General features: G+C 40.7%; 1 protein-coding gene across 3 annotated transcripts in view; it reads right to left on the bottom strand.

Annotated features, from left to right (window-relative positions):
* Positions 1–19,558, bottom strand: part of RGS7BP (regulator of G protein signaling 7 binding protein) — a 102,798-nt gene that overhangs the window by 33,686 nt on the left and 49,554 nt on the right. For all 3 annotated transcript variants that reach the window (XM_026019304.2, XM_026019322.2, XM_026019314.2), the window contains exon 3: positions 8,059–8,189. In XM_026019304.2, coding sequence (XP_025875089.1) covers positions 8,059–8,189 — 131 coding nt within the window. The remainder of the gene's footprint in view (positions 1–8,058; positions 8,190–19,558) is intronic.

Raw genomic sequence — 19,558 nt, 5'->3', positions numbered from 1 at the left:
ACGCTAATCATCAAATAAGTCAAATCTGTAGAAAAATTTCAGCCAGTCACACTACTATTTTTTATTTCTCCGTTTGATATGTCCTTTTCCAATGTAGCTTAGTGGGAAATGGTCTGGTGTGGTGGAATAATCAGAATTTTGCAGGGGGATTAATGTGCTATGTGACCTTGGACAAGTTGTCTCTTTCAGCTTTGGGGAAAATAATGGTTAAGGATAAAATGAGATAGTGAGTAGAAAGCACCTGGTAGTAAAAAGTACACAGAAAGTAGAAGCCACTGTTACTCCTATCATCCTAGCCCTCGGCTGACATCTACTTTGACAAAGGGTGATTAATATGGTGCCCTACTCACTGTTGGGCATCTGAAGACATGGAGACAGAATGATAGACGGTGTAGATGACCCCAGTTACAGATTCCAGAAGGTGGTTATGTTTATATTCTTCAAACAGCATAAGTTTGTTCTAGTCTTGGATTCCTTTGCATCAGACACCAGTCTTTAGGAGGTTGTTCCCTTCTTGTCATTCAAATCTTGGATTCAATGCTATCTCCTCACAGAGCTTTGACCATCCCTTCTAGGGTGGCCACTCAGTCGCTATCTACTATATAACCCATTCTATTTTAATTGTGAGATTACTGACATTGCATTTATTAGTATTTGGGATTTTGATACAACATCTGACTTTTTTCTTTTGTTTCTTTCCTTTTTTTTTTTTTTTTTTTTTTACTATTTCTCTGTACTTCATTATATACTCCACAATTATAACAGGGATCTCTTCAGCCTTGAACATTAGAGTCCCCTAGCACCTAGAGCAGCACCTTAGATACAATAGCTGCTCAATAAATTTTTGTTCAAAGAATGAATGCATATTTCCCCTCAGAATTTGAATCATCATCTATTTTAAGACTTATTCTGCTTCATTTCTTCTAACCTGCTGTTCTATTTTAGTATCAGCTGCCTCATTACTTTGGAAAATAAAGTCTTTATTTGTGGCTATATTCTATTTCTGTTTTTATGTTGTTTGTTTCTTTTATTGGTGTGGGTCATTTCCTTTACATTTCTTAATAGGATGCTTGAATACTTTGGAGTCTTTACTGCTCAGATTCTATTCTTTGTCTTGAGCGCATCCTGTATTTTGCTGGACAACAGTTCATTAATTTCTCATTATAGCATCTCGAGCTCTCAGCTTCCACTAGATTTTGAATTAAGATTTTTCAGCCTTTAACATTTCTCTCATCCCTTCCCTTTGTAATTACATTATACCCTCTGAGGACTTGGGGATGATTTTACTGTAAGCTGGGTCCAAGAGGTGGAGCAGAGTCAGAGAGGGTCACTGACAGAAAGAGGTGAGACAAAAACACAGATGGAAAGCTCAAGTTCACATATGAGGGGGACCTGCCTTGGAATGTTTTATTGTCTCTGCTCCTTTCAGAATGGCAATGTTACCAAAACAGGTTGAATGGGAAGAGAATGTGAGAGAGGAAAGCCATGGTCAAAATAGCAGGATCATTCAATTCCCTTAGTAACCTGGCTCCACTTTATCTGCCAACAGAGTGAATGAGACCTGCAATCTCATTTTATTGGGAGGCAGGAAACAGGGACTGATGGTCAATGGTCAATGCAATACATGGGCTCACTTATGGGAAAGTATTTCCTGCCTAACTAAGTGGGAAGAAGAGAGAGCAACTATTCTGTACTATAAACATAGAAATTACACTTTGTCAAGCAGTGGTCCAATCTACAACTTTAAGTGTTAGAATATGAAACTACAAAATGACTAAAATTATTCCCATCTGTCATCTTCTTGAAACAAACAAGTCTTTAGAACCACACGCTACATGGTACAACCCAATGCCTTTATTAAATCTGGATTTTACTTCACATTACTGTAATTGATTTTAATTTTGTTGGCCATGAAAAAAGCAAATCATTTTATTGCTGTTTTTCTTCTTCTCCTCCTCCTTCTCCCCCTTTACCTCCTCCTCCCTCTCCTTCTTTCTGGCAGTAGCATGATTCGTAAATTATAAAAGATTTCCAAGTAGACTGTACCAATGAGACTTAATGAGACAGCAAAAATGCAGAAGCATGGTGCATGGAAAGGGCATGAAGCTCCACTGGAGATACTGTTGAGGACTAAGGATACTTATAATTTGCTTAATTGGGAGAGGAAAACAATCATCAGGACTAAATTCAAGCTCACCGAAGGAGCTTTAAAATGATTTGAGCCTTATTTTTCCCGGAAAGAAACCATACTCTTAGCTCCTGCAGTGACTGTGTCCTTTTTCTCCAAAGGGTAAGGTCATGCCTACTCAATACAATGGTAAAACTAAATGTGATATATAGTACTTGCTGGACTTTGGTGGTAGCCATGAGGTAATGAGAAATGAAACTCAATTAAAAGTACACATAACTGTGAAACATTTTGGTTTCGGTATCTAATCTCAACAAAAAAATTGGCTGGAGACTCTTCTATATAGCCAAACTTGATGATTCGGGGACATTTCCTTCCTTTTCTCTGATGGGAAAGCAGTAGTGAAAGAGAGGGGAATGGCCAGCCTGTCACACTCACACAGAGCGAGAAGAAATGAGCTAACCTAAAAGTTATCCGAGTACCATTTTTTATCATATGTTAGAAGAAACATACCAGAAAGCAATTCTAAGCAAAAAGATATTTGGAGCATCACAGACTAGGGGGGGAGTCACTATTCCTGAGACTCTGAGGACTATTGATTTCCTGAATGAAGGGACTCAGTGACATCTTCTAAACAGGCCACTTCCCTTGCTTGAGGCCACACCAGAGATACCACTGGGTTTGGATATAGAATATGTTATCTGGCATCTTGAATCTTGGTGGACAGATTTGTATATATCTGGTGGAAGGGGACTGGTTTCTTGATCCATGTAGAGGCTGCTGCCTCTACCACCTTGAAGTCTAGAAACACCTACACTTCAGGTTCCACTCTGTTGCTCATTTAAAGGCTTTACTGGGTGTCTGGGTGGCTCAGTGGGTTAAGTGTCTGCCTTTGGCTCAGGTCATGATCTCAGGGTCCCGGGATGGAGCCCTGTGTCATGTTTCCTGCTCCCTCTCCCTTCGCTCCTCCTCCCCACATATGCTCAATCTCTCTCAAATGAATAAATAAAATCTTTAAAAATAAGTAAAAAGATAAATAAAGGCTTTACATATTTTTCCTTAATCACTCGTCCTGACTCCATTTCTTAGTCACATTGGCAGAGCCTTCTTCCTCACCCCTTCCTCATTTCTTGTTCTCATGCAGTAAGACTGCTTAGGCTTGCTGATTCCCCTATGTCTGCTGTCAGGAGTAGGGACTGTATGTTTCCAGGACAAGGTGCATGCTACATCTCTTAATTTGTCCAATTCTTTTTTTTTTTTTTTTAAGATTTTATTTATTTATTCATGAGAGACACACACACACACACACACAGAGGCAGAGACACAGGCAGAGGGAGAAGCAGGCTCCATGCAGGGAGCCCGATGTGGGACTCAATCCCAGGACTCCAGGATCACACCCTGGGCAGAAAGCAGGCGCTAAACTGCTGAGCCATCCAGGGATCCCAATTTGTACAATTCTTAAAGTACTCTTGTGCTGTGGTCTGTGGATACATTTCCTCCTTTTTTTTTTTTTTAAGATTTTATTTTTAAGTAATCTCTACATCCAAAGTGGGGCTCAGACTTATAACCCTGAGATCTCGACATGCATGCTCTACTGCCTGAGCCAGCCAGGCTCCCCTTGACATGTTTCTTCCAGTCATTTCTGGCAGTCAATGGTCATTGGAGTCAAGTATTTCTATTCTTTTCAGCCAGGGCCTTCCAGATTGTTAGAAGTAGATGTCATATACTTATCGTGTATTACCTGGAGTCTTCTGAGCACAGGTTATTCTACAGTTTCCAATGATACCAAAAAAAGAAAAAACAAAAACTAGTGACATCAGCTGACATTTTCTATGCCAACCAAATGGTGGGACTATAAGATAGTGAACAGTACAAACAAGCCAAATGTTGAAAACAGTAATTACAGGGTTAATCTCTTTGGTGTAATGAGGAAATTAATGGAGAGAATAAAGAAATGGAGAAGTACAATACAAAACTGAGACCAGGAAAATTTAAAATGATTTCTTTAATGGAATCATCCCTCTCCCAAGAGCTAGTATTTTCTTGGTATCCCAGAAATTTTCAGGGTGTTTGTTAAGTGTGTATTCTTTCTTTCTTTTCTTTTCCTTCCTTTCTTTTTCTTTTCTTTCTTTTTTTTCTAAGATTTTTCATTTATTTATTCATGAGAGACACACAGAGAGAGAGGCAGAGACACAGGCAGAGGCAGAAGCAGGCTCCCTGCAGGGAGCCCGACGCAGGACTCGATCCTGGGTCTCCAGGATCACGCCCTGGGCTGAAGGCGGTGCTAAACCGCTGAGCCACCCGGGCTGCCCAAGTGTGTATTTTCATACATGTTTTCTAGTGCCTTGTTTTCTCTGGTTTAATGACATTTTCCTTGGGGCCTACTTTTAGTGACTTATTTCCATTTTCAATGTCGTTTTTTAACTTTAAGTAATACTATTTTCTTTACATCTAGCTTGAAGATGTCTCTCTAGGGCAGCCCAGGTGGCTCAGCGGCTGAGCACCTGCCTTCGGCCCAGGGCGTGATCTTGGGGACCCAAGATCGAGTCCCATGTCGGGCTCCCTGCATGGGCCTGCTTCTCCCTCTGCATATGTCTCTGCCTCTCTCTCTCTCTCTCTCTCTCTCTGTGTGTGTCTCTCATGAATAAATAAATAAAATCTTAAAAAAAAAAAGCTGTCTCTCTAATAAAAAAAAATGTCCTCATTGCCTTACCTCTATGGGTACTCAGAGGTAACAATTCATAAAACACTCAGCTCTTAGACAGGTTTTCTGGAAGCACAGGAGGAGGCTTGTCAGGGTAGATGGTATATACACGTTTGAAAAGAGTAGAGTATGGTTTGCTGATGATAAATGGTGATTAGAGAAGGTTACAAATATACTCAGTTGAAGAAATGTCTCCATGAATTGTTCTTTGAATTTTTGTCAAGCAGCAAAAAAGTAAATTGAGAGGAGTTTCTGATTCAGTAGGTCTAGGGGTGGGGCCCAAGAATTTGCATTTCTAAGAAGGGGTGCTGGTACTGCCTGTCCAGAGGCTACACTTTGAGAACCACAGCTTGATTTCAACGGTCATATCAAGGGCTGGCGGAGAAAGCGTGAGTGGTCACACACAGCTCTTGGTCCTCAGAGATACTTACTACTTTTGCATTTGCTTTTCATCAGTGACCTTGGGTGATAAGGAGGAAAGCAGAGAACAAAGTGGAAAACATATACTTAGGTGACTAGAGAATGGCAAGGAGAGGAGTTGAAAGTTCTAATTTGTATTCCTATAGTGGGGTGATTTCCTTTAGTTTCTAAGGGTAGAGCAACAGCCCTCAATCTTCACTGTGTTTCAGAATCACCCGGAGTGCCCCCAGAAATTCTGATTCAGTGGGTCCTGGGCACAGTCCATGAGCCTGCATGTTTATTCAGCATCCTGGATAATCCTGAAGCAGATTTTCTAAGAATTTGCACTTTAAGTAATACTGATTTTAGAAGAATAAAATAGATGTCCAAGGGGAGTCTTAATCCTACATGTGGGAGAAATCAAAGATATTACCAGGCAGATTCTTTCCAGCGTTGTACGTAGAAGACAAGGTGCTAGAGCAGAGAGCAGAGGGGTATTACTTTTAAAAGAAGAGGTAAAGAAGGAAGCGGATCAGAGACTAACAATGAAGACAGGAGCCAGTGAAGACCAGATGAGCTGATCAGTTACGAGGTGATGTGGTTTTTACTTGTGTGCTCAAGACCAAATACAATAAGGAAAAAATCTGGATGACAGAATCCTTTTTACTTTTTTTTGAGGGGGGATTTATTTATTTATTTTAGAGAGAGTGCATGAGTCGGGGTGGGGGACAGATGGAGGTGGAGGGGGGACAAGCAGGCTCCGTGCTGAGTGGAGCTCCTTGAGGGGCTTGATCCCACCACCCTGAGCTCATGACCCAGAGGTCACGACCTGAGCTGAAATCAAGAGTGGGAAGCTCAACCGAGTGAGCCACCCAGACGTCTCTACCGTCTCTACCGCTTACTTCTCAACGGCAAGCTAGCGGAGAAGAGTCTTTCTTGCAAAAGCCAATTGTGCAAAGACAGAGTAGGAGTGGATGGCAGGAGACCAGGCGAAACACAGAGGAGTTAGAGCGAGAGTGGAGGTGGAGGACCCTGGGTGTTAAGGACGTGCCATCAACCTGGGAGATTCCAGTGGCAACAGGGCCATGAGATGAAATATTCTAAGAGCAGCCAAGACAGACTGCAGGAAAAAACTATTTTGTTCTGTTCAATCATGATTAAAAAGAGTGAGAATAACTCTGTATGTGAGTTTATGTGAGAATGCACGTGTGTGTGTGTGTGTGTGTGTGTGTGTATGAGAGAGAGAGAGAGAGAGAGAGAGAGACTGAGCAGACAGGATAAGTGAAGACATCGGGCCAGGGACACCTTGCTTGAATGGCATCGGTGTACGTTGAGTATTCAATTTTCTGGTCAGGCATCAGGAGTGTCTAGGAGCTAATCTCTCCAAACATGTTCATTTGTATTAATAGCAGAAGTAAAGAAGGAAGCTGTTGAGAGGTCTGCCTTTAGAAGGAGAAGGAAAAAAAATACTCAACGTTTCAAGAAAATGTTCTCTCTCTGGAGCAGTGTAGCATAATCCTATTTTTAGTTCTGCCTTGGACATATACCCGTGTGTACACAAGATTCGATTTTTACAAGTGCTTTGTCATGCTGCTTAGATCCCCCCGATTCCATGCCCATGTGATTTCAAATCTGTACTTGGACTGCTTCTTCCCTTGCAAGGTCCTGCTGTTCCTTCCCTGCTTGAACTTTATCTTCACAACCTAGCTCAAGCCCCACCCTTTCTATAAGATTTTCCCTGAATATTCGAGGGGTTACTGTTTCTGGACTTAAAATCACAGGCAAGGATTACTTTTTACACATCATCCTAGTCTTTTGAGCTCACGCATCAAGTGTTTGCATTCAGATCTCCAATAAATTATTGTGCAATGAATGAGTAAAGAAAATATAGCTTGAATCCTCCACTAACAGAAATGTCTGGTTTCCTCCCCAGCATCTGTTCCATGCCATCTGTCCCATCATGTAACAGGCACTGGTTGGGTAGAGTGGACTCCTCTTCTAGCTCCAGGAATGGGCCTTGATTAGCTAAATCAATCAATATAATTGATTTGGCTAGAGTGATTGGTTCGAGTATAGACCCATGATCCAACCTGGTCCAATCAGAATGAAGCTCAGGACATTCTCTAGTCTCTAGTGGGGAGAAATTCTCTTTATGGATCTTTTAGTATGCAGATGTGATGACTGTTGGGATCTGTTGGAACTGTTGGGATCAGTTTGCTAACGTGGGGGAAAGCAGTGTGAGGGTAAAGGCAAACACCCAGGAGAAGGTGGGCTAACATTCAGAATGCGATTCAAAAGTCTCATCAAACCACACAACCGTCACCGCCACCTCTGGACATTTCAGCCGTTTTAGCCAATGTATTTCTTTATGGTGTAAGTCAGGGAATGAGTTTTTCCTGTTACTCATATGCCTCCCTATTGTTGGTTGAGTTCCCCCTATTTTTAAATCTTTGAGACATAATATGTAATTTGTCTTCTTGCAGCCAAATTCATTTAGGGAAATAGCAGCAGTCTTGGATGGCATTTACCCCTAGTAAGATTGTTGTATATTTTTGCTCTCCCTGCTGATTGTAACCAAAGTCATGTTCACAAGTGGGAAAATAATACATTTGAGAACAGTTTCTACCACAGTTTCTGTTCAAGATGATCAGTGTTCTTAGGCGCTCGGTACTGGTGTAGACTTCTTTTGTTAATTTGCATCAAATGTTTCCTGAACATTTACATCCATCCTAATTGTGTGCACATGGGGTGCTTATAGGCCAACGGAAAAGGTAAGCCTTTGTTTAACATCCCTCGGTGTCTATGATGGTACACTAAAGGCAGATACCTTTTCGGTGAAACTGAAGAGACCCCAGCAGACATATGGATTTGAGCATTTCTGTTGTGTACATTTCTAAGCAGCACTGCAGCTGGATATAAAGCCGACAGATTTCTGGATGGATCTCACCATCTTCCGGGCTGTAACAGAACGAAGGAGAAAAGCCGTGAGCATTTCTCAAGATTTCCCTCCTCAGCCATTTATCTCAGCTCCAAGGGGGGAAAATGCTTGATAAAGATTCCTTTAAGCCTTGACTCTAAAATATAGGACTTCCTGCTTTCATAGCAATGACCAATGTCATAGTTCTTACATAAGCGTCTTTCTGACTAACAGCTCTTAATTTTTTTTTCCCTCTTCAGCAGCAGATTTCTGCTGGGAGCTTAAAATCATAAATGTTTTAAGGAACTGAGTGTATCAGACATCTTCCATTTAACCATTGAAACAAATTTTCAAAATATATTTAAATCATAAGACTCTCCTAGTCTGCAAGAAGAGATGAAAAACTCTTATTTTTAGAGAAACTAACGAAGAGCTTTTCAATTACCAATTATGAGAGCTTTTTAATATTAAGGCCCTAGAATAATATGATTAGAGAGCCAAGATCTCAATTATTTTGATCATGGTCTTTTGTCTCAGTCCGAAGGATATTCCTTTATTGTTTGCTATGGTTAATTTATAAAAGGCCAACTGATTTTCATGGAAACATAAAAATTTTATGAAAAAGAAGAGTAACACAACTCTAATAATTATGCTTAACAATCTAAAGCTAGACAATTGCTGAACTTATGCTCTAAAATTTAAAGTCCTTGAGCCTTTCTCTACTGACCATGATAAAATATATAAATGAGGGGTGCCTTGGTGATTCATCTGCCTTCAGCCCAGGTCATGATCTCAGGGTCCCATGTCGGGCTCCTTGCTCAGTGGGGAGTTTGCTTCTCCCTCTCCCCCCTCCCCCCTTGTGCTCTCTCTGTCTCTCTCAAATAAATAAATAAAATCTTTTGAAAAATGTATAAAGAGGAACATGGTAAAACACCGAGTGATCACTTTTTTTTTAATTAAGGGACTAGTTGTCCTTACAACTCTTTATATGCCATTAAAATAGCATGTGTTGAACAAGGCAAACAAAATAAAAGGGATAAAATTCAGAGATGCATTAGAAATGGAAGTAGCCTATAAGTGAGCCCTGTCACGTGTCCTGCTGTGTTATCTTCACTTCTATCCTCGTTCATTTAGAATGCAATGAAATCTGATTAAATAATGCAGCATTTGGATTTGATTCCTGTATAAAGTGGTCGCTGGCAAAATGTTAGGGGCAATTATCAGAGAAGAATGATGACTTGATTTTTATTTAAGTTCTGGACTCACAGTAAAAAGAATTTGTATTTATGCAGCACTTCACAATGATAATCAATTTTCATTTTCCATACTTCTTTAGTAGATGAACCAGAGTTTAACTATCTGGCTTATGTAACATGGGAAAATGCACGATTTTTTTTTTTTTTTGCCTCAGTACTATCAATGCCTGCAAAGTTATTGTCTTTCCTGTCAGAACAAAGTGCCTCAAAAGAGCTTACATGCAAAATTTGGCTTTCTCTGGGAAATAAAAGACAACACCAGTTTCTCACTTTTGTCTCCTGGGTCCAGCCCCAGGCCAACATTGGAAACAAGGGTTATCTTTTGCAAAAATCCCAGAGTTTCTCTCAGAGCTTCCTCCCACAGGTGCCTTCACCCTCAAGCTGCCCTCCCCCCTCCTGGGGTTCCTCTCCAACCCCTCCACCACGCAGACTCAGTGTCTCATTACTTCATATCCTCTTCAGCCTTTCAAAATGTCTCTAACTGTGTGCTCCATCCCTGGTTCTGCTAGACTCTGGAGGAATAGTGGACATTAATGGTTCATATAATAAAAGGTGACTCTGGTATATTACCTGCCGATACATTGGTTTTGATAGAAAAATTTGAAGATAGTGTCTTATCCCTAAGGCAGGCTAGAGGAAAAATATCGTAAAGCAGGCAGGTCTCTTCTGCGCTGCTATATCATCCCAAAATAGCTGCCTCTTTTCACCTGTGTATAACATTGGCTCTGGTGGCACATATGCACATTAAAAACAAAAAAAAAGGGACCTATGATAAACCTGGGGTACGTATTGCACATTTGATGTTTGGGACAATTAGTCACTGTCATATCATTTCAAGCCATGGAGTTTTGTTATTTTCAGAAGCATATCATATGTGCCTAGTAGTTCCAAAAATATGCAAACTCACATATAGGTGACATTTTATGTAATTTAAACAAATTATTACCTTATTAACATATCATAAGAACCAGCATATTTTATTATCTTACAGCTAGACAGTGAGTGATAAAGCAGTGTATTTAGGGCCCCTGAAAAAGGCAAGTCAGGACAGAGATTAAAATGCCTAATTCATAACATGCCCTCAGGTGCCATCTCCCCAATGCCTCTGTGACCAGGGGCATTCTCAAAACTGTGGGAGCATTTTGCCCTTTTCTAGATGTTACGGGAAGGAACGGAATCGGTGCCACCAGAAATATCATCTGCCTAACAAAAACTAATCGATACTAAGGTTGCATTATAAAATTTTCCAGCTCAAAACTTCCTACATATACTCACAGAGTGTCCTTTAATATCTTGGAAAACAGAAGTGCAAAGAAAGAAAGGGACTAGTTCAGAGCAGTAGAAAAGTTAATATATCATATATGGTAGTGTTCCATGAGCTGCCTTGACTAAGTTATGTTAGCTTCAGGACTTGTACAATTTGTTTCTCCCACTTCGGAGCTCTAAGCAGCATTACTGCTACAGACCACTGAAAGTTCATTAAAAGAATATCAGATGAGTTATAATGACATCTAATGTTATATGCAGTGGACTGACATACATTTTTGACCAGCATTAAGATCACAAAGGTTATTTTCATAATGAACAAGCAATAAAGTGAGAGCAAGGAGAATGCGGCAAAAGCCAAGAAACCAGCAATATAAAAACTTGAAATTTTCTAAGGATCATTTAGAAGTCCTGAGGAAGAATTTGCATTAAGAAAGAATTAGGCCCATGACTTCCTCCAACAACTGGAAGCCATTTACCTTGGGTATAACTTTACCATGTATTACTTAAGCTTGCTCTAAATGGATTCAGACTTACTAATAATAAGTTTTGGTCTGAGAGAGTCACCCCTGTGGTGGTGCCCATTTAACTCAAAGATATTTTACAGGTTAGTGAGTAGGTTGTGCTTATTTACTTATTTTTCAATTGAGCAGAAGTCAAGAGCTAACCTGATCATTTTGATGCATTTGAAAGTCTTAGGATTAATGGAAAAACATCCCAAAGATGAACTTCAACGATGCTTGATGACTTGGAGCTTAGGTTGAAGCCAAAATCATTTTTTTTGAAGCCAAAATCATTTAAATAACTATCAAATACTGAGTCTTTCAATCAACTCCCGAAGGATGAGAATCAAGATTTAGTGTCTTAATCCACAGGGCTTAAGAAGCCTGAATGGGTAGAGTGATAGGAGGATATCAATATAAATATTCATAAACAAAAGGCTGAAATTAATTAATTAATTAATTAATTAATTAATTAATTAATTAAAAATAGCCGAAGATGCCCCTTAATAATGCAAGTGTGGATAGACGCTGTGGATATTCTTGTTTGGTAATTCAAAAAGTATGATGATAAACACCCACTAGAATGGCTAAAATGAAGAAGACTGAAAATGCCAAATATTGCTGATGATGTGGAGCAACAGAGACTCTCAGACATTGTTGATGGCAAGTAAAACAGTCCAACTGCTTTGAAAAGGGTTTGGGAAGTTTCTTATGAGACTAAACACATACCTACTTAAGGACCTGGCAGTTTCATTTCTAGGTGTTTAACAAGAGCAATGAAAACATATTCACAGGAAGATCTCTATACGATTGTTCACAGTAGTTTCACGTAGAATACCTGAAAACTGCAAGTAGCCCAGGTGTCTGTCAAAAGGAAAGTGAAGCAAACTAGTATATTCTTACAGTAGAGTAATGCTCAACATTTAAAAGGAGTAAAGCCTTGATACACAAAACAGCATGAATGAATCTCCAACACATGATCTTGAGAAACACCCTACACAAAAGAGTAAATATTATATGACCCCCTTTATATGAAGTTCTCAAAGAGATAAACCTAATCATCCATGATAAAGATTAACATAATGGTGAGGAGGGCTTTTGGGAAGGGGCACGAGGAGAAGGAACTTCCTGGGGTTAGGGTAATATTTCGTATCTAGGTAGAGGTTTGAGTTACATGGGTGTGGGTGTATACATTTGGCAAAACTTCTTGGATGGTACACTTAAGATTTGTATTTTGGATTATATGCAAAGTTTACTTAAAAAAAATAAGAACCATTGGCAAATACTGAATTCTAATTAATGATATGCAAGCCAAACTATTTAGGGATAAACTTTACTGATATCTGCAACCTCAGAAAAATAATATGGATTGCTGATTGGATAGACGGATGGACAGTTTGATATGCGGCAAAGCAAGTATAGTAGAATGTTAATTGTAGCATCTAGGTGGTGGGTATTTACTTGCTGTCCCAGGATTTATGGTTCTCCAAGTAATTACATGGCGTCAACTGAACACATCAACCAAGAAGATTTATGACTAGTAAGGTCAAGTTCCGGGGTGGACACACTAAGGATTTTAGTTAGGAACTGTTCTGGCCTTGCACCTGTCTGCTCTGTGGTCGAGTTTGCTGGATTTTGGTGTCCAAGCAGCTGCTACCAGTTTTTGACAAACCAGCAAAATGTCTGTGGTCTTGAAAGTCTGTCCCTAATGTCACGGTTTGTAGATTCAGCTGAGGGCAGCGAGACATAAAAAGAGCAGAGTGGGTCTGGAGTCAGAAAACTCAGCTCTAAATATAGACGTTGCTGCTTAGAACTGTGATCCTAGGAAAACCATGTTAACTTGTCTGAGACTCAGTTTCCCCAGCTGTGAAATAGGGGTGACAGCTATTCGTTGATTGAGTACCCCAAGGGGCCTGCAAGGAGCAAATGCGACCGTGTGTGAGAAAACAAGAAAGAGCTGTGAAGGCTTGTTAGAAGTTGGCTGCAATCCATCCTAACCCATCGGAGTTGTGTTTACTTAGCTTTATGCTTGAGTGTAGTCAGTCTTTGGTCTTAAAAATTATCTGTGACTCTGTAACACACTTGATTTGCTTACAGTTCCCAAATATGGGCTTTGCTTAAACAAATATGCCATTGGGCTGCGGAAGAAAAGGTGACCCCGTTGATAACCCCTCAGCATTTCACACACTGGGGTGATGACAGATGAACACTTGGGGTTCATCAGCTCCGGGAGATGGAAACCAGAGCTTGTGCTTGCAGCAGCGATATCCCAGGTTCTCTCTTCAGACTCAATCCTGTTGCTGGCTACGAGGGGAAATGGCAAGGAAAGACTCAGGAAGCCAAACAGCCTGGAGGGAAGGGGGATGATCTCCTTTGCTTTAGTTTTTAGAGCAAACAGCTGGGGAGGATGCACATTCACTGGCTTGGGCTCCAGCTCGTCTCTGAGTCCTCCCACTCCCCTGCCCCCCAGTGGTTTCCTTTCAGCTGGATTCCACTTACAACCAACCTTGTTCTGGGTCAAACGTGGTGACAGATTCAGAGTCCCGCCTTCCGTGAAGGGGACGGCTCAAGGTGACTGCATAGTGTGAGTGATCAATGGATAGTTAGAGGACAGGGAAGGCACAGATTGCATGTGCGGGAGTGTGCCTTTGTGTGTGTGCGTGCATGTGCGTGTGGTGCAGTTATTTTAGGTTTCAAATCCTTAAGCATAATTACAGGAGCTAGCCAAGTTCATAAACACAGAATAGGGGCTGGGTATCTACTAAATGGCTACACTCTTTTATACCAAAATAAGCACTGCAATAAAAAGAGGAGCCCAATGAGGGGCACCCGGGTGGCTCCGTCTGTTAGGCATCTGACTTGGGCTCAGGTCGTGACCTTGGGGTCCTGGGATTGGGCCTCGGCTTTGGAGATTCTACTTGCCTCTCTCTCTCTCCTCTGCATCCCTCTCCCCGCTCATGCTCTTTCTCTCTCTCAAATAAATAAATCAAATCTTTTTTATTTATTTATTTTTAAAAGATTTGATTTATTTATTCATGAGAGACACAGAGAGAGAGGCAGAGACACAGGAAGAGGGAGAAGCAGGATCCCTGCAGGAGCCCGATGCGGGACTCGATCCAGGGGCCCCGGGATCACACCCTGGGCCAAAGGCAGATGGTCAACCACTGAGCCACCCGGGTTTCCCCCTCTTTTTTTTTTTTTTTTTTTTTAAAGGATCCTAGTAAATCAGAAGATCAGAAACAAGGCATTTTTTTCTATATATGCAACGGTTGACTCTTCCTATTGTCTGCATTTTTCTCATAAACTTTCTTCGGTGAGTTCTCATGAAACTTGTATTTTCGGTGGCAGTCTCTTTGGTGATCTTCATAGTCATAGAGCAAGTTTGGTTCCGCCCGGAGTCTTTGAGGAAGTAAGTGCTGGGACTCCCCCCACGAGCCAGTGTGTCACTGCACACACAGGGCTCCAGGGCTTCCTCATCACTCAACACGAGTTGGGATCAAACTCTGTCCCACAGCTGTTCAGGATCAGTCAGAAAGGAAACTTGACTTTCAGCAGCAAAGTGAAGTCATTACCTGTGGGTAGTTTCTTTGGGTACCTGTACGCCAGGCTTTGCGGCCCAGAGGGGCCAGCACCTTCTATGACTTAGGGCCCTGCTCTGGTCTTCATCTCCCCGTGGCTTTCGGTTTGCCCTCTGGCGGGACCTTTGACCTTTTCCCAAGAGCCAGAAGGGAGAGTGGATAAGTAACATTACCGAGCACCTTATTTATATTTATTTATTTTTTCCCATTTAAAGATTAAAAACTATATTTAAACACATAAAACAAAGGTCAATAGCCATCAGTTTCCTGACATTATGATACTTGTAATGAAGACTCAAAATGTTACTATTGAATTATAAATCATCTTTTATTTATTTTAAATGTTAGCATTTAAGGCATTACTGGGAAGGAAGGGTTGGGAAGAGGTGGGGACTTCTGTGGTGATTCTGAAGGGACTTTCTGGGCCTTTCGTGGGGCATTAGAGGTCGAAGGAGTTAAAGGGCTGCCCATTATGACTTCCTTTGCTTGATACTTGAGACTCATGTTTATCCATCAGGGGAAAGCTAACACTTACAAAGCGGTATTTCTTCACTCTCCAAAATGAAATATCTTTCTTATTTCTGTCTTGGCCTGATTCCCCACCCTTTATCCTTTTTCACTTGAGAATCTCTGGGAATGTCCATTTTTCCTCTCTGATTCTCTCAATGTTTCTCTCTTTCTGGTCCTTGGTTGGGAGTCATCTGGGGTCTGCAAACAGCTCTTTAGGTCCTGGTCTCCCAGGTCTTGTGATTCTTACAGGTGAGCAGAGAGAGGCCTGAGGCTGATAGAGTCTGAGGCCTGGATTCTTGAATCTCTGCTGGGATGACGATCAGCAGAGGGTGACATGCTTCCAAAAAGCCCTAACCCTTGACAATAGCCAGGATCAGGTTAATTTTAAATATATATATACATATATATATATACACATATATATATATGTATATATATATATATATACGCACACACACACATTTAAATTAAATGAGTATATGTACGTTTTCACATTATAATTGGAAAATATGTTTTGCATTGGAAATCAAGATTTTTATCCTCTAATGCTTACTGTTTTCACCTGATAGATGATCGCAGAAGGTCAATTATCATTCAATTATCATGTGTTATACTGGAAAGAATTCAGCTCATTACTTTTCATTATATTCAAAGTCAAGGTCATTAGTTGCAGCTTGCAGTTAATTCCCGCTTTTATCCCTTGGAATTTTAGGGCTCGGTATATTGAACTGTTGGTTTATCTAAATGGCATTTAGCCCTTCATTTTTAATCATGTCATTAGTTCAGGGGATGTCATATTTCCCTGCAGCTAAAAACCTACAGGCTTCATCGATATGGCTGAAACGATAACACGGTTCTAAGACAACCTCAGATAACTGGGCTGAGCAAATTTAACTCATTCACTTTATCCAAAAGAGAGTTTTTAATTACAAAAAAAATAAAATCCTCATCTCATTTAATGGTAACAGCATGAAATGTTGATCAATACTTGAATAACGAATGGTGATGGAGCAGTCGTAGAGTTAGAGAGTAACTGTCACATCCATTGTTGACAGTGCCAACGGCTTCCTCCTACATGTGAGAAGCTGGTTCGGGTGAGGGTCTGAAGGGTGACAGGCGACCACTGAGAGTCCAAAATATGGTTTCTGAAATTATTATTATGTTTTAGCCTCAATAAAGGATTAAACCAGGGAGGCTCTTTGGGGAGGGTTCGGGAATAGGGTAGAGAGATGGCATCTGTGGCATCTGTTTACCACATTCATAACAACAGCAGAGACACAGAGCTTCTGCTATGTGCTAGAACTTTGGTTAGGCCCTCTGGTTCATTCTTTTGTTTACATGGAGGATTTTTAAAAAAGATTTTATTTATTTATTCATGAGAGACACAGAGAGAGGCAGAAGCATAGGCAGAGGGAGAAGCAGGCTTCCCATGGGGAGCCCGATGTAGGACTCGATTCCCAGACTCAGGAATCATGTCCTGAGCTGAAGGCAGATGCTCAACCACTGAGCCACCCAGGTGCCCCTACATGAAGGATTTTGAGAAGCATGAGGATTGATTTCTTTCTTTTTTTCTTTCTTTCTTTCTTTCTTTCTTTCTTTCTTTCTTTCTTTCTTTCTTCTTTCTTTCTTTCTTTCTTTCTTTCTTTCTTTCTTTCTTTCTTTCTTTTTCTTTTTCTTTCTTTCTTTCTTTCTTTCTTTCTTTTCTTTCTTCTTTCTTTCTTTCTTCTTTTTCTTTTCTTTTCTTTTCTTTCTTTTTTCTTTTTCTTTTCTTTTTTTTTTTTTAGCATTTTGCAGTTTACTTTTTCAGCTCCAGACTCCTACCCAGCCCTAGAGGTTCTTTAAATATTAGACCTAATAGGATTCTGTGGGGGTTATTCTGTCTTTCTGTTGGCATGCAATGATAATTTGTGCTTTTTTTGCATAGCTCTCAAAAGATGACATTTCATGCCAATATGGCCATGTGCATTTCTAGATTGATGTAATAGCAAGTTTCTGCAAAAAAACAAAAACAAAAAACAAGCAAAATCTTCATGCAGACAGAAAAGACAAGTATCTGTGTATGTGGAAAACAATGTCATATTTCATCATTTTTCCACTAGAAAGTTTGTCTTATTTATCTCTATAACTTTCAACATTTAACAGATTGTCTGATACATAGCAGGGTCTCAATTAAAGATTTCCCCATGGGCAGCCCGGGTGGCTCAGTGGTTTAGCGCCACCTTCAGCCCCGGGCCTGATCCTGGAGACCTGGGATCGAGTCCCACATCAGGCTCCCTGCATGGAGCCTGCTTCTCCCTCTGCCTCTCGGTCTTTGTGTCTCTCATGAATAAATAAATAAAATCTTAAAAAAATAAAAAGATTTCCCCAAATTGGCTTGAACAAATGGTGCCTCTAGGGTGTAAGGAGTCAGAAGGCTGCGGTTACACTGCTGGTTCTGCCTTTGTCAGCTCCATTTCACTGTTAGAGATTAGTTCCCTAATGGTTTCTTTTCTTGCAGCCCCTGCTTTTCCCCTTCAAGCTATTCTATAAAAGTATTAACATCTGAGTAGACGTTTTTTGCAGGTAAGAAAAAAGAGGAAAAGATGGCTTACACCAATGCCAGAGGTAACCATTATTACCATTTTGCTCTATATCCTTCCAGCCTGATATCCTCAGGAGCAGGAGGTTTGATCCATTTTCCTGGGTCCCAAAGCCCTAGCATCAAACTGAACATTCAACGCTGATCCTGTATCTGAGTCCCTGGGATGGATCTAGGGTCTCGGAGGGGCAAGGCTGGTAACTCCAAAGTGTTCAGAAGAGTGAAGGAAAGCAGTGGGAATGTGAGCACAGGAGCAAGGGGTCTGGTTTACTGCAGAAATTCACATTTTCTCTAAGAAGGAAAAGAGATGAACATAAAGGCCACTTTCCATCCTCCTGAACATGAGGCCATAAGGGATTTGAGGTTTCTATCTCGATTTCATGACTTCTAACTGTGACCCTGGGCACACTTGTCAAGTTCTTGCTGCCTGAGTTACTGAATTAGGATAGAGATACCTACTTCATACAGCACTGAAAATATTCAAGTCAAGTCATATATGGGAATTATGTGATTATTATCAAATATGGGGATTAGGTGATCATAACAAGCACAAACGAACAAGAGAAGTGTCATTCTGCTCTTAATGCCTTGACATCCTTACACCTTTGTTATAGGCGTTCTTCTTACGTAATCATTCAAATAATATTTCTTGATTTCCCATTATTCATGAAGGGCAAATCTGGGGGGAAAAGAGGAAAATATTAATTTTCCTGGAGTCCTTTTTTTTTTACAGAGTTCGGGGAAACTTCTGTGATTATCCTCTGGTGTTTTTATTGGATAACAGTGTGCTATAAAGTCTCCTCTGAGACAAATTAATTTTTCTAAACAGTGATAGAAAACTTGCAGTCTTTTATTCCTTCCTTGATGCAGTATCATTTTACTGCCATCAAGTTTTCAACTCAATGGCTCCCGCGTGGAGATCTACATCTAATTTTCCCCTTGTCTCTTAATGATGAAGTATAATGTACTATTAGGTGAAATGGAATGAAAGGACTTGGCACCTCTGCCAGTAGTTACGGCTCCAGAGCAAAAATAGCCCTTCCAGGCAGGCAGACAGACACATGGGCAGGAGGAGATGGTGATTAACGAAGGTTTGGGTCAGTCTCTCCGATAAAGGTATTACTCCTGATTTTCAAAATAGCATAGATTATGTAAGATCATTGGCCTTAACTAGGAAAAAGAAAAAAAAAAAAAAGATTTGTGAGCTTCGCCAGCCAAGGACCTGGTAGGGATCCGCTTTACTATTTTCTGGCATCTGATTCAGTTTAGCAACATATGACATGGCTCATCTTAGCTGGGAGTTTATCATGTGCCGGATATCATGCTTACATCTCATTTAAATCTCACGGTGAGGGGCGCCTGGGTGGCTCAGTGGTTGAGCATCTGCCTTCAGCTCAGGGCGTGATCCCAGGGTCCTGGGATCGAGTCCTGCTTCGGGCTCCCCACAGGGAGCCTGCTTCTCCCTCTGCCTGAGCCTCTGCCTCTCTCTCTGTGTCTCATGAATAAATAAATAAGATCTTAAAAAAAATAAATCACAGTGAGTCTGTGGAGGACTTAGTATCCTTAGCCTTAATTTACAGAGTGAAGGAAATGAGGCTTAAGAGAGGTTAGGGAACTGCCTCAAGGTCACATGAAGGGTAAGTGCAGAGTGATAAGCCTCAAATCTGGATTTATGCTTTGAGCTGCTATGTAATGTAATAGTACTAGAACTCAGTGCCC

Source organism: Vulpes vulpes, chromosome 2 (assembly GCF_048418805.1).
Source record: "Vulpes vulpes isolate BD-2025 chromosome 2, VulVul3, whole genome shotgun sequence".
NCBI classification, from domain to species: domain Eukaryota; kingdom Metazoa; phylum Chordata; class Mammalia; order Carnivora; family Canidae; genus Vulpes; species Vulpes vulpes.
This window is presented reverse-complemented; position numbering and strand designations above follow the sequence as displayed.